Raw genomic sequence first — 12,879 nt, forward strand, 5'->3', positions numbered from 1 at the left:
AATGCCAAGTAGTGCCTGTGGCAGCCTCTCTGACCTCTTCCCCCCTGCAACTCCCCTGGAGCCTAGACGTAGACCTCTCCCTGATAAGGTCAATCAGTGATTCTAGAGCCTGCTGCCAGTACAAACTCCTGGTAGCAGCCTGTACTCCTTCTGCTGCAGAGGACTAGTGTTGCAGCTGGTTTGTATCCCCCCTCTAAGAAGAGGAAGGGAGAATCAAACGTGTTCTGTGGATCTAGACCACCACTGAAGAAGAGTTTGTGTTGATGAGAGTTGAACATTGACAATTTAGCGCAAATCTCTAATGGGTGGGCATAGGGTAACACTGCACCTGTGCCTGAAGCATACAATACCATATTCCATACTGACTAAGAGAGGGAAGGTGACAGGAGGGAGACTGTGATCCATGGGTACAATGATCCTGCACCAGTTATTTTCTTATTTTCATGTAGTCTGCAGTATTTTGTTTTGAGTGTATGAAAGTGCCTTCCTTTAAAAAAAAAAAAAAAAAAAATCACTGGGTTGGGCAGGCAGTTATTTAGCTGCTGAGTGATTGTTGAGTTCTGAGCATGGTGCTGCTCCACACTATCTGCATGAGAAGTCTGCGACTGCTTGCCAATGCTACCACTGAGAGTTTAGAGCAAAAGGGGTTGTACTGGCCTATTTTGCAGTGTCATAGTAGGAAGGATCACAGGTTATGAAAGGCAAATGAACCCAGCCCTATGACAGTTGGAGGCAAGTGGTGGAAAAATCTGCTAGTATGTTCCAACTTTGAACGACAGAGTAATATGTTCAGCCTTTATACTATAAAACCTACCCAGCAATATGTCAGATTTATGGTTGGTTGAGGTAGACTTTGGCACCCCTGTTCCTAGATCATTTGAGTTACCTGTGCTTGATCAGAGGGCCGAGAGCTGCAAGGACAGGAAGATCCTTGTGAGTTACATTAGAGACTAGTTAAAGAAACCGGAGGGAAGGGAAAAAGCTGTGATGAAGTCTGGAGAGACTACCGTCATAGAAACCCAGAGAGAGAGTGCTGAGTCGTGAGGCTCTTAGACCCTTACCTAATGTTTTCCTAGACACACTACAAGTGTATCAGCAAATTTGCTTCACAATATTTTCTTAGTGAGAGTCGATGAGAGAGCTGGCGGACAAGGATGTTTATCACCTTAAGCAGTTAATGGTGACAGAGAGACTCAAGGAGGAGTGCTCTATCCCACTTAGGAAGTACTTATAAGATCTGTTAATAAAGGATCCTGAAAACTTTGCCTTATAGGCGGACAATTGGTTATCTAACAGGGCTAACAAAGGTCTGGAGCAGTATGGATCTAAGCCAGAAAGGAACTCTTAACAGACTGGGTCCAAACTGGAGGGTAAGGCCATGGCAATAGTCAAAGTTTTTAAAGGGGACAGAAATAAAATGGGAATTTGGTTCCAAGTCCAGAAGAACACAGAACCGGGTAGGTCATCCAAGCACATGGTGTTTACTGGTTTTAATTATCACAAGGAAGGGCATTGCAAGAAAGGCATCTCCTTGGATTCCAATGTGATGAAGCCTCTAGATAAGGGTGTGGTGGGATATGGTGTTGCATGCTGCTGAGAGGTTAAGGAGGATCAGAGCTGCCATTTCACCTTGGTCGCGGAGTGTTCTGATGTTCATGATCAGAACTGTTTTGTTACTGTGGTTGGTGTGGAATCTGGATTGGGAGGGGTCCAGAAAATTGCTGACCTCCAGGTGTTTTGTGAGTTGGCGGTTGATGGTCTTTTCGAGGACTTTGACAGGAAATGGGAGCGAGAGATGGGACGGTAGTGCTTGAGTTCGCTGGGGTCTGTGGAGTAGATCTTGAGAAGGGGTTTGATTTCTGCGTGTTTCCATACTTTGGGGAAGGTTGCCGTGGTTATGGTTGAGTTGAAGATGGTGGTGAGCTCACTGCTGATCATCTTGCTCCTGAGGTTGAAAATGTGGTGGGGACAGGGGTCCGTGGGTGCGCCTGAATGGACGAGGTTCATGATGGCTGTGGTGTTTTGTGTGGTGATCTGGTCCCAGACGGTGAGCAGGTGGCTGGAGATAGCAGCCATGGTTTGCATCCATGGTAGGGAAGAGGCTGAGGGTGCCTGAGGTGGTGGGTTGGAGTTCTAAGGTTTTGCAGATCAAGGTTGTGGAGATCTTGTCGTGGAAGAAGTCAGCCAGGGTTTTGCAGAGTTCCTGAGAAAGGTTGATGATGTTTTCGGTGGCTGAGGGGTTGGAGAACTCTGACAATGTTGAGAAGTTCTTTGCTGTGATTAGAGCTTGCTTCGATGCAGTTGGTTTAGGGTGCTCCTCTTTGTCTCTTATAGTAGTTGGTCGTATTTGTTGAGGGACAACTTAAAGGGTGGTTGGTCTGTGGGCTCCTTGCTGGTGCGCCATTTTCCTTTCTTGTTGCTTGCAGTTGCGTTTATCGATTCTCAGTTCTGTGGTGTACCAACTGTCCTGTTTGGTGTGTCTGTTAAGTTTGGTGGGCTTGACAGGGGCGACTCTGTCGGGGCATCGGTGATCCAGCGGAGAAGTTTTTGACAGCCTGTTCTAAGCTGGTTGTGGTGTCGGGTCTTGAGGGTGTTTTGGTCCACTGACTCTCTGATACTTTGTTCCAACTGCGGTGTGAGGTGCTTGGAGTCTTGGTGGCTTTGCCTGGGGATCCTGTGATGGTAAAGTGGACAATGGCGTGGTCTGTTCAGGTGAGCTCGGTGACATGGCTGTACTTGACTCTGTCGCTGGCTGTGAAGATGGGGAACTAGCTTCATCCATTATACAGAGTGTGTTGACGATAGGTGAAGGGACCCAAGAGGTTCCTGTTGCACTGTATTTAGAAGCTGTTGACACTTGGGAGAAGAACCCAGATTCCTGAAGCACATACTCCCAAACAGAATGGAGTTTGTATTTGAAGCTAATAGTAATGGGAGGAAGGTTCCTCCCTGAAAAATAGAGGAGCTCATAGAACTGTGGCTGTAGCTGTATCTCAAACTTGGGGTGATTGTCCCTTGTGCCAGTGGCACATGCTTAGTAGGCAGTGCAGATGGCATAGTGTATCCAATTGCCCGAGTTGAGATTGAAATCAGTGGCAAGTCAGCCATGGTTGATGTGTGGTGAGAGAGAGGCAAGGTGTTAGATGTCTCTAAGGCACAGCAGGTGGGGCTAGACATTGTTGGTCTATTAGAGCAATGCTCCCCACCAAAATTGGGTAACAAGTATATTTTGGCTGTAGTGTTGTGGTGGATCATGCTCTCCTAGAGATCTTTTCTAGGGTTGGGTTTCCTTAGTCTATGATTTACAAACAGGGAACCAATTTCATCTCCTCTTACATGAGAGATGTGGAAGCAGCAAGCTGGTGTGATATACACCTTCTGCACTGTGTACCATCTACATTCCAGTGGATTTAACACTTCCCTTATGAGCATGATAGGAACTCTACCAGACAGTCTCGGGAACAAATGGTATCTTCTCCTGCTATGTATCTGATTCACTTATCAGGAGAATTCCACAGAAGGGAGAGGGTTTCAACCCCGTTTGATCTTCTGTTTGAGCACCCAGCATGTTACCCACTCACCTTGATCAGAGAATGGCGGGAAGGAGCTTTCAAGTCATCACAGAAGGATGTAGTGGACTATGTGATTGGCCTCAGAAAGTGGGTGGTGCAATAACAGGGTCAGCCAAGAGCTAATAAAGTAGCAGCGTGACCAAAAAGTGACAGTGACTGGATACCAGAAAGCTCATGAGGTTTTGGTGCTGAAGCCAATTGTTGAGCTTTGAAGACTAAGTAATGTGGGCCATACAAAGTAGTACAGTAGGTGGAGGATGTTATCTGCTTGGTGGGCACAGGGACCCTAAGAGATTCTTGGAGGGACATTCTATCTTAACGGGCTGAAGACCTACCCCCAAAGAAATTACACAGTAAACATTATGGCTATGACCGAGAAAGTTGGGGAAAACGCTAAGCTACTCCCTAATTTGCTGTATAGTGACATGAAGGCTAGAACTGTGGAATGGGTACTGCTTGCTCCTGAGTTACCTTCTGAGCAGTAGAGAGTATATACAGAGGTATTGGGTCGTTTCACCCATCTGTTCTCACTTATTCCAGGGCTGACCCAGATGTGTGACTTAGATTGACACAGCAGATAGACTGCCTGTAATAAGCAAGACTTAATGCATTCCTGGACTCAGGCCCTCATTACAAACATGGCATGGCAGTCTGAACCGCCATAATATGAACACAGGGAGGGCCGCCTGATAAAGAACCCTTGTTCCTCCAGTCAGGGAAAGGCTGGCGGAAGTGGTTCTCCAGGGCCCCTGCACTGCCCGTGCACTTGGCATGGGCAGTGCAGGGCTCCCCGTGCAGTGCCCTGTCGCGCAGGTCACTGCCTGATTTACGGGCAGTGATCTGCGCGACGGGTGCTGCTGCACCCGCCACACAGCAGCATTGACGACGGCTCCATGTGGAGCTGTCGGCAATGTCCCGGCACAGCAGAATGTCCATTATACGGCCGCTGGGTCTCAAGGGGGCTGGCGGTCTATTAAAAGACTGCCAGCATGAACACAGCGGGGTTCCCCGCCTTGTTCATAATGACCCCCTCAGACTGGCATGCAGTAAGGCGGAGGTGACCAAGATGTTGGATTTCAGCATGATTTGGAGTCCCAAGTCCTGGTGTCTGCCTTACTGCTAGAGTCCCAGAAGTGAGGGGCTATCCACTCCAGGTAATGACCCCTCCTGGAGTTTGACCTGACCGCAAGAGCTGTTCCCCTTTTCTAAAGTGCCTGGAGGCTGAACGTCCGGAGAAGAGAGGGAAGAAATGTTCCAACCTTGTAGGAGGTGGATCAGCCACGACCCGCTGAAGCAGCTGTCCCCAAAGCTGAGTGTCCGGGTCCCCAGAGACTTGAAAGAGAGTGCTATCTTGTGCTCTCATGATCTGAGCGCAGACTCCTTGCCTAAGAGGCCTGCACCGTGGCACTGCATTGAAGTGTGCCTGAGAGGACTATACTGCTGTAAACCCTGATGTTGTGCCTAAGGAGGTTGCACTGATGCACTTCCTAAAGTGTACCTAAACGCACTGTCTCTCTGTGATCTCGAGGTGGCTTGACCCGTGTCACTGCGAATTTTAATATTGTGCTGTGGCAGATTGTGCCGCTGTAAGTCTTGAAATTGTGTCCAAGGTGGACTGTTCCACTGCAAGGACTGACCAGATCTGTGCGGACCTGGCTGCAGGTTATTTACCGTGAGTTATGTTACAGCTGTATCGCCAGAAGAGTCCCTGAGGTGCCCCTATGAACTCTGCCGCCACAACGTACCCCTTACTCACCTGTCGCCCAGAAGAGGACATGTGACCTGCTGGAGACCATCAACAACTAAGGGGCCTGCTGCCAGAACAGACTATGGGTAGCAGCCTCCACTGCTGCCTCAGAGGACTGGTTGCATCTCCTCTCGAAAGAGGGAAGGAGAATCACACTCATGCTGCGGGTCATAACCGTGATGGCTGCTGCAGAAGGACTTGTTGGTGAGACCTCAGTACTGTGACTCAAACCTCTAATTGAGCCCACTAACTGTAATTGAAGAGGGCTGGTTATGAGAGAGACAGCACAAGCTGCCATACCTTATTCCATATAGAGTTAAAGGAGTAACTGTCTCCCTCCCCCATTGTTCCAGTGGATTATGTATTTACTTGTTGTAGTGTGTAGTATTTAGTTTTGAGTGTATTAAAGTACTTTCTTTTTCATAAAAAGGCAAGTACTGGGTTGGATCAATTATTGTCGTGCTGGTTGATTATTAATTTCTGATTTTGATGCACGCCCCCTTATTACATCATCCCTTCCGCCCCTCTCTCTCTCTCTCTCTCTCTCTCTCTCTCTCTCTCTCTCCCTCTCCCTCTCCCTCTCCCTCTCCCTCTCCCTCTCCCTCTCCCTCTCCCTCTCCCTCTCCCTCTCCCTCTCCCTCTCCCTCTCCCTACCTCTCCCTCTCCCTCTCTCTCCCTCTCCCTCCCTCCCTCCCTCCCTCAAAAGTTTTCCATTTCCCAGGTTACCCTTACCTTAGCAGTAAGACTGTAGCCATTCCGTGTCAGGCCCCTAAACAGGAACATGGATTTATTCCTATTAGTGCACAATTTCAACAGGTTGCCGAATGCCTGTAGCTCCAACAGTAGTGTGTGGATCGACCTCCTTGTATCACTTAAATATAGTAAGCTGTTATCCGCATACATACATTACGAGTGGCTATTATAAGTATACTAAGCGTATTCTGTGTTGGTTCACGTGTCAGAGCAGATGTCAACAACAAGAATGGGAAGCCTTGTCTGGTACCCCTTTCAGCCCCCTGCTTTATGACACCATGTCCCCTGCCCTTATCCTTGCACCAGGTTACGAATTAAGCATGTGTCTTGATTCCTTAAACTCTGGTCCAAGGGTCCGTGTACTGCCGCACTGACATCCCGTTCCCCCGACTCTGTGATAAACGCTTTTCTATGTCCGATATTGCTGACACACAGCTACATTTTTCCCACCATTTTGGTGCATCTTGTATGAAAGCCTTCAGATACTGAGGGTGTTTCTGTGGGTTAGAAATCCACACTAGTCTGGGTGTAAACGTTTCCGCGTTACTTGCAGCAGTATTTTTATGTCTTTATCAATCGTTTATCAGGGTCTGTTAAAGTTGTGTTGAGCCTTTGTAAGGCTTAGGCATTACATACTAATGTTAGTTTCATGGTCCATGGTCAAGTCCCTGTCCTAGGCCCCCGTAAGACTTCTTTAAGCTTTTCCACTATTTTTCTTGCATACATTTAATAAAAGTCTCCAGGCAACCCATCTCTGTCCAGAGCTTCCCTCTGTACAGCTACAAGCAGTTCTTCCCACATTTAAATCTACTCTAAATGTCTGTGCTGTGGTGCAGATCCATTTATTTCAGCACACAATTCTGCGTCTGGTTGTGGGGCTGAGTGTGCAACTCTCCTAAAGAAGTTTCAAAACTTAAATTGTTGCCAATTGAGTATTTAGATTATGTGCTGCATTGTCTCACCTGTTTCTTTAATATTGTTTTTTGGTGCTATCAAAATACTGTGTGATCTGATTTATGGCAACCCCTGTAATCAAAACTGTTTTGTTCACAGAATGAATGACATGAACCTCAGTCCTGTTGGGATAGATCAGCTCAGCAGCTCCTCTGTTGGCTCTGCTTTGCCCATCTCAGGAAGTCATTTGGGACTTTCTGCTTCACCAACTCACAACTCTGTACCCACAGCAGGTAATTTCTGGGGTGGAGGGGGGGAGGGGGGGTCAGGGGGAAGGCAGGGGGGATGGGGTGTGTGTGTGTGTGTGTGTGTGCGCACTGTAGTGCATGTGTGCTGTACTGTGTGTGTACTGTTTGTGAGAGCCTGCTAACAATGATAGACATTGTGTGACCACCTTCTCCTTTCTTTTTTTTTCTCAGGCTTACCTGTAGCAATTCCAAACTTGGGCACATCTCTGAGCTCACTGCCCTCTGCCTTGTCTCTGATGCTGCCAATGGGCATTGGGGATCTTGGAGTGATGTGCAGCCTGCCAGAAAGAAATTACCCCCTTCCGCCTCCATCATACTCTCATCTTGAAAGCAGCTACATCCGGCACATTCTACCTGGTAAGAAAATAACAACCCCCCCCCCCCCCATCCCTACATTCTTTGCCGTCTGCTTGGTAAACATAACCAAATTTACATGGTGTGATGGAGCAATGCATCTGAATGATGAAAAACACTGACTTGGCTAATAAGCAAACATTTTCTAGCTTTTTGGGGTGATGCAAATGGTAAAACTGCTACCCAGTTGGGATAGGACATGCATTACAATCTGCAGTTCCTAGACCAAATGGCCATTTCCATGTGGTCATTGTGCTTCAGTTGATGAAAAATTCCTCAAGACCCTCTATTTTTTATGTTCTCAATTTTTTGCATCGTATTGTACCAAGCATGTGAAAGTATAAGAGAATAATTACAATAGAAATGACAGTAGAAACTCTGCCAGTAACAAAGATGTTTCAGGACTTCTTACTTTAATATATTTGTTCTGTAACTCTGTACTTCCCCTTCGTATGAACTGAACCATCCTGTGCCTGACCTGAAAAGGAAAGTTAGCATCTGCAAGTGTAAGTTTTACAGTATATGTTGTTTCATGTTCAGTGTTAGGTTAACCAGGGGTGTGGAATTTTATAAAATATTTACTTGTCCATGGGATACGTTGCTTCTTAAATCTACTTGCCCTGTAAAATAAATCCACTTGTCCCGTTGGTGCGATGTAGAGTGGTGACAAATTATGACAGCAATCTCATTATAAAAGAGCTCTGATAATATCCTCTCTGATTATTCCGGGACTCATACTACTCTAAAGTTTGAATACTAGCAATTCCTTTGTTATGCCACCTTTCTGCAGATCTACATGCAGGGGCAGAAGATGGGAGCGAGCAATAGTTTCAGGGTTTGAATGCCCTGTTGAGTCTTTGCAAGCTTACTAACTTGCATGTTTTAGGGGTTTTTACCAGCTCTTCTCAATTATTTTCCCACACAGAGAAAGGCTGGAAATGTACTCCTGACAAAGGGCAGAAGTAAAACAACTTCCATGGTTGGGGAAAAAGTGATTGAAGGGAAAGGGAACTTGTAAACACAACAGATTTTCGCATCAGCAAATCTACACATACATATGTGCTTGTGCTAAAATGCAGTTCACAAATATTTTCTAGGAGTATGATTTCCTGGCCTACTTCTGTGATTTCTTGTGAATTAATAAAAGCCGTAAATCTGCACTAATGCAAGAACAAATACCATGGGTGCACCTTTTTGATTTTCTTCAAGAATTTGGACCTTTTGTTTCTATTTCTAGTCTATCTCTCCCTTTCCATCAGCTGGCTTCACCGTGAGTGGCAGCATTCTGCTCTTTCACAAGGAGCATATTGGCACATAAAGTAGTTTTGTTCAATGCCCTGAACTGTTGTGGCAAGATTTGCTTTCTGAGATCAAAATCTTTTTTGCTTTTTGCCTACAACAATAAAGTTTTACAAAAGCCCTGTCAAGACAGTACATGCATTGACAAAACCAAAAGGCTAACCACCAATGTTGGATCTATTGGCTTTGCCAATGCTTGTTTATTTTATGTTTCCCATAATCTTGTTGGAACTGGTAGACTGATTTTTCCATTATGAATATTTTTTTAAATACTAGAATGCATCAACACATTTTACTAAATGATGCTTCAAAGTAATGGGGCCTAGGTTTCACTGAAGTTTAGCAAAACCTTTTTTCCTAGTTGCATTTTTTTGTAAACATTTTATTTTGAAAGCAGAGATCACCAGTCTTGCTTTCAGGCTTCGGCAGATATTTGCATCAAACCAAAGAGCATGTTGTGAGTACTATATTTGGGCTCATATTGTTAAACTTTGCAAATGTGTGTACACATTTTCTATATTGGAACCACTGTCAGTAGTACAGTACAAGCTTACAACATTTTGTTAGAGTGGTTACCCTTATAATAAAGACATTGCATTAATGAACCATAAATGCAAGTTCGAACAGCATTAACATACGGTCACAAATATTACCTTAACTGCAGGCAAAGCCCTCCCTGATTCATAATGGGGTACTGTAAACTGGCAGCCAAAGTGTTTGTGCTGCAGGGGGTTGGGTTGCCTCACATCCACCCCGGCCTGCCCCCAGTATCCCTCCAAAATAGGATGGGGCCCCTGTTGCTATCTAGCACCAATTTGATCTTACTTTGGCTTTGCCAGTGTTTGTTGAATTGCTTCAAACACAATGGCAAAGACAAACCATTACATTAAAAATATGCATGCTCTTCACTTGAGCACAATAAGTACTGAAATGCTAAACATAAACACATTTTTGATGTTTTTTTTAACCATTTGACATTTGAATTGATTACGTGTCTTTCTTTTTCCTCCAGGTATATTGTCTTACTTGGCAGACAGACCCCCTCCTCAGTACATCTATCCCAGCTCGCTAAATGTGGACAACAATCAAGGATTACCCTTGTCCAGTAACCATGCTGGCATGGACCACTATCACCCTGGTGCCTCTGTGAACCTGGAGTCTGGGATAGTGTCCTTGGACTCCCGCTCGGTGCTTGCTCATGGGGCTCCAAACCTGCATCACAGTGATGAGCATGACGTGCAGCTAGAGTCTGGAACAGCAATGGAGAGTGTTTCTCGGGTAGCCAGCCCCATCTCTACAGACCACATGACAGAAGAATTGACTCTAGAAGAAGTAGCAGGGGACCATCAACAGATGTCAACTGGTTCCCGGAATCATCAAACATTGACAGTAGATACTGTGGGCAGTGGCTTTGATCCCGATTCAGTGGCGCAACGAGGTGTGTTGGCAATCCATGCTGGCACGCTGGAGCTTCCAGTGGTCTTGGAGCCTGAGCACCACCACATTGCTAGCCGTGAGAACATCTCAGAAAGCACACTTAACTCTATTCATACGATGGCTATGAGCACTCACTCTGTGAGTGTGGCTCTATCTACGTCACATCCACTTTCATCTCTGGCCTCTGTCTCTCTTCATCGCGGAGACATAAGCTTAGAGCCTGTGACAGTGTCTTCCATTCCCCATGAGGTTTCCATGGGACCAGGAGAAATGGATGTTTCTTCAGAAAACCTTTCATTTGTGCCGTCTCCTCTAAAACTAGAACACTCTAATTCCAACAAAGAAAATATGTCAACGTTGTTTACAATATGTGAGTGTAAGAAAGATGTTTCATTGTTTCCTTTTTTTGGTGGGTTGGTAGCATGTGCATGTATTAATCTACTGGTAAAGATATGTCTTTATTTTGAGAATAATGTAGGTAGTAAATCGCAAAGAATATTGGTGCTCCACAAAGGTTTTGGAAGAGAATGGCTCCTAATCATCTAAATGCATGGCTGGGTGGTATTCAAGATTAATTATGTTCTGGGAGAAATGGATTATCTTTTTAAGTCCCTTTAAGCATAGGTTTCTGGGAGTGCCTCATTAGCGATGTGCTCCTGGAAAAGATGTATTTTTATTTCCTTGCTAAATTGGGGATATAAAAAATATGCAAAGCCTTTTTGTTACCACTGACTAACCACAGGCACTAACAATGACAATTTGAAACCCTTTCCGAACTATTTTTTTTATTGTTATCAGGAGCGACTCGCGGTTCTAAATAGGGGCGGGGCGACGCCCGCACGGGTTGGGAGGAATTCTCCCTCATTGCTCGTCACAGCCTGTGGCCTCGCCCCTTTTACTAAAGAACGATAATAAACATAGTTTACATGGTTTGCTGCTGCTGCTGCTGGTGGCGGGGGTGAGGGGGGGGCGATGCTCCTCCACCACGCCTGGTTGTTGTTATTATTTTTTGCAAACAACCAGGAATGTAATTCAAACCTTTACTGAACAACAGAAGTTCAGCTGACTTGTTCTGCAGTTTGGCATGTAAGATGAATTTCAGCTTCACAATAATATGAAAAAGTAAATGCACAGAGAAAAATAACACGAGAGGGGGAAAGACAGCCTGACATTTCAAGATCTGGGAGTAGTTAAGTGGTGTCTTGCTCTTAATTAAATTGCAACATTCCTGTTAGTACCTCATGGAAAATCTCATTGTTAAAGGCACTCTTGAAGTTTAAACAAAACGAAGGGATCGAGACATCACTCCTGTTTAAGAAAGAGCAGGCTGAACAAGTCTTGAATAAAACTTGCATGAAGTGGAGTCATTGGCCTAGGTGGTACTGTATAAAAGCTCCTCTATCCTAGTCCCACAAGCAGCTGCCAAGACCACTCTTGTATGTTCTTGAGAGGAGCAGAAGGGGTGTTGGGACGAAAGAAAAATGTCTCTGTTTTACTTGTCAAAGGAGGGCCAACGAGGTGAACTGCTTTGGAGGGGATAGACTGGAAGATAATTGAGTAAAACTGTGGAAAGAAGAAATAATAATATTGAAAGCGATTAAGATTCATTTACCCTTCCCATTTCAAAGCAGAACACTAAGTACATAGTGCAATGAGAAGAATATGTTTAATTTCCACGCAGTATATGTTTTGGAAAAAGAAAAGTCATCAAGAACCATGCCGTGCTCTCTAAAAGAGTGCAAAGAAGATGGAGAACTGTCTGTGAAAGAGCTTAAGTGCAAAGAGAAAAAGAAGAATGAAATAGAAAATGAGCCAGGAATATCAAGAGACATGGCTTAAGGAAAAGGTCCCTGACTGACCGCATCAAAAGAAAGGTTCATACATGCAGAATAAGGGAAAGCTTATTGTGAAGCCAGATAGTGATCAAAAATAAGCAAGGTAGAGACCCGGACAGGGAGCCCTGAACGAAAGGAAAGACAGGTGAGAAAGGACATTAGCATATCAGATGAATTCAGCTTGGCGATTTCTAGAAATTTAAAAGCAAAAGCAGATAAAAACACGTATTTATTTCTTGTTTGTGTTTCCGCTTTTGTAGTCCGCATATTCATGCTTCTTTAATTTAGAAAATGTGTACAACGCAGCTCCGCTGCAGGAGACACAAGATCCCCCTCAGCCCATTCAGTGTTCTTTAGTCATTCTGGAAGGAATGATGCAGGCAGTCGTCCATATTGGGCTTTAATTTGCCCCCCCCCCACCTAAAGTGACCAAAGGCTCCCATAGCTAACAACAACACAATGTTTACTTTCATATGAAACCATCATTGACTCTTGTGGACGGTCCTTTTAGTCCCCGATAGGCAAGTCAGTAAGTACGATTAGTGGGAGGTGGTCTCTGACCCACCGACCCTTTCCAGCCTTTTGCCAAGGCACTTGAGGAACAGAGTCCGAGACACCCGTGTTTAACCTTGCAGGACGCACCTTCTATCCTTTCTTCACTGAAGGCTGTTCCGGAAACC

At 45.2% G+C, this 12,879-nt stretch overlaps 1 protein-coding gene across 3 annotated transcripts in view; it reads left to right on the top strand.

Annotated features, from left to right (window-relative positions):
• The window catches only part of PRDM4 (PR/SET domain 4), a 120,992-nt gene that overhangs the window by 37,271 nt on the left and 70,842 nt on the right, over positions 1-12,879 (top strand). For 2 of the 3 annotated variants that reach the window (XM_069227926.1, XM_069227928.1), the window contains 3 exons: positions 7,126-7,259; positions 7,446-7,631; positions 9,940-10,740. In XM_069227926.1, the coding sequence (XP_069084027.1) occupies positions 7,126-7,259; positions 7,446-7,631; positions 9,940-10,740 (1,121 nt within the window). The remainder of the gene's footprint in view (positions 1-7,125; positions 7,260-7,445; positions 7,632-9,939; positions 10,741-12,879) is intronic. The other variant, XM_069227927.1, reaches the window with a different exon arrangement.

Source organism: Pleurodeles waltl, chromosome 4_1 (genome assembly GCF_031143425.1).
Source record: "Pleurodeles waltl isolate 20211129_DDA chromosome 4_1, aPleWal1.hap1.20221129, whole genome shotgun sequence".
Classification (NCBI taxonomy): Eukaryota; Metazoa; Chordata; class Amphibia; order Caudata; family Salamandridae; genus Pleurodeles; species Pleurodeles waltl.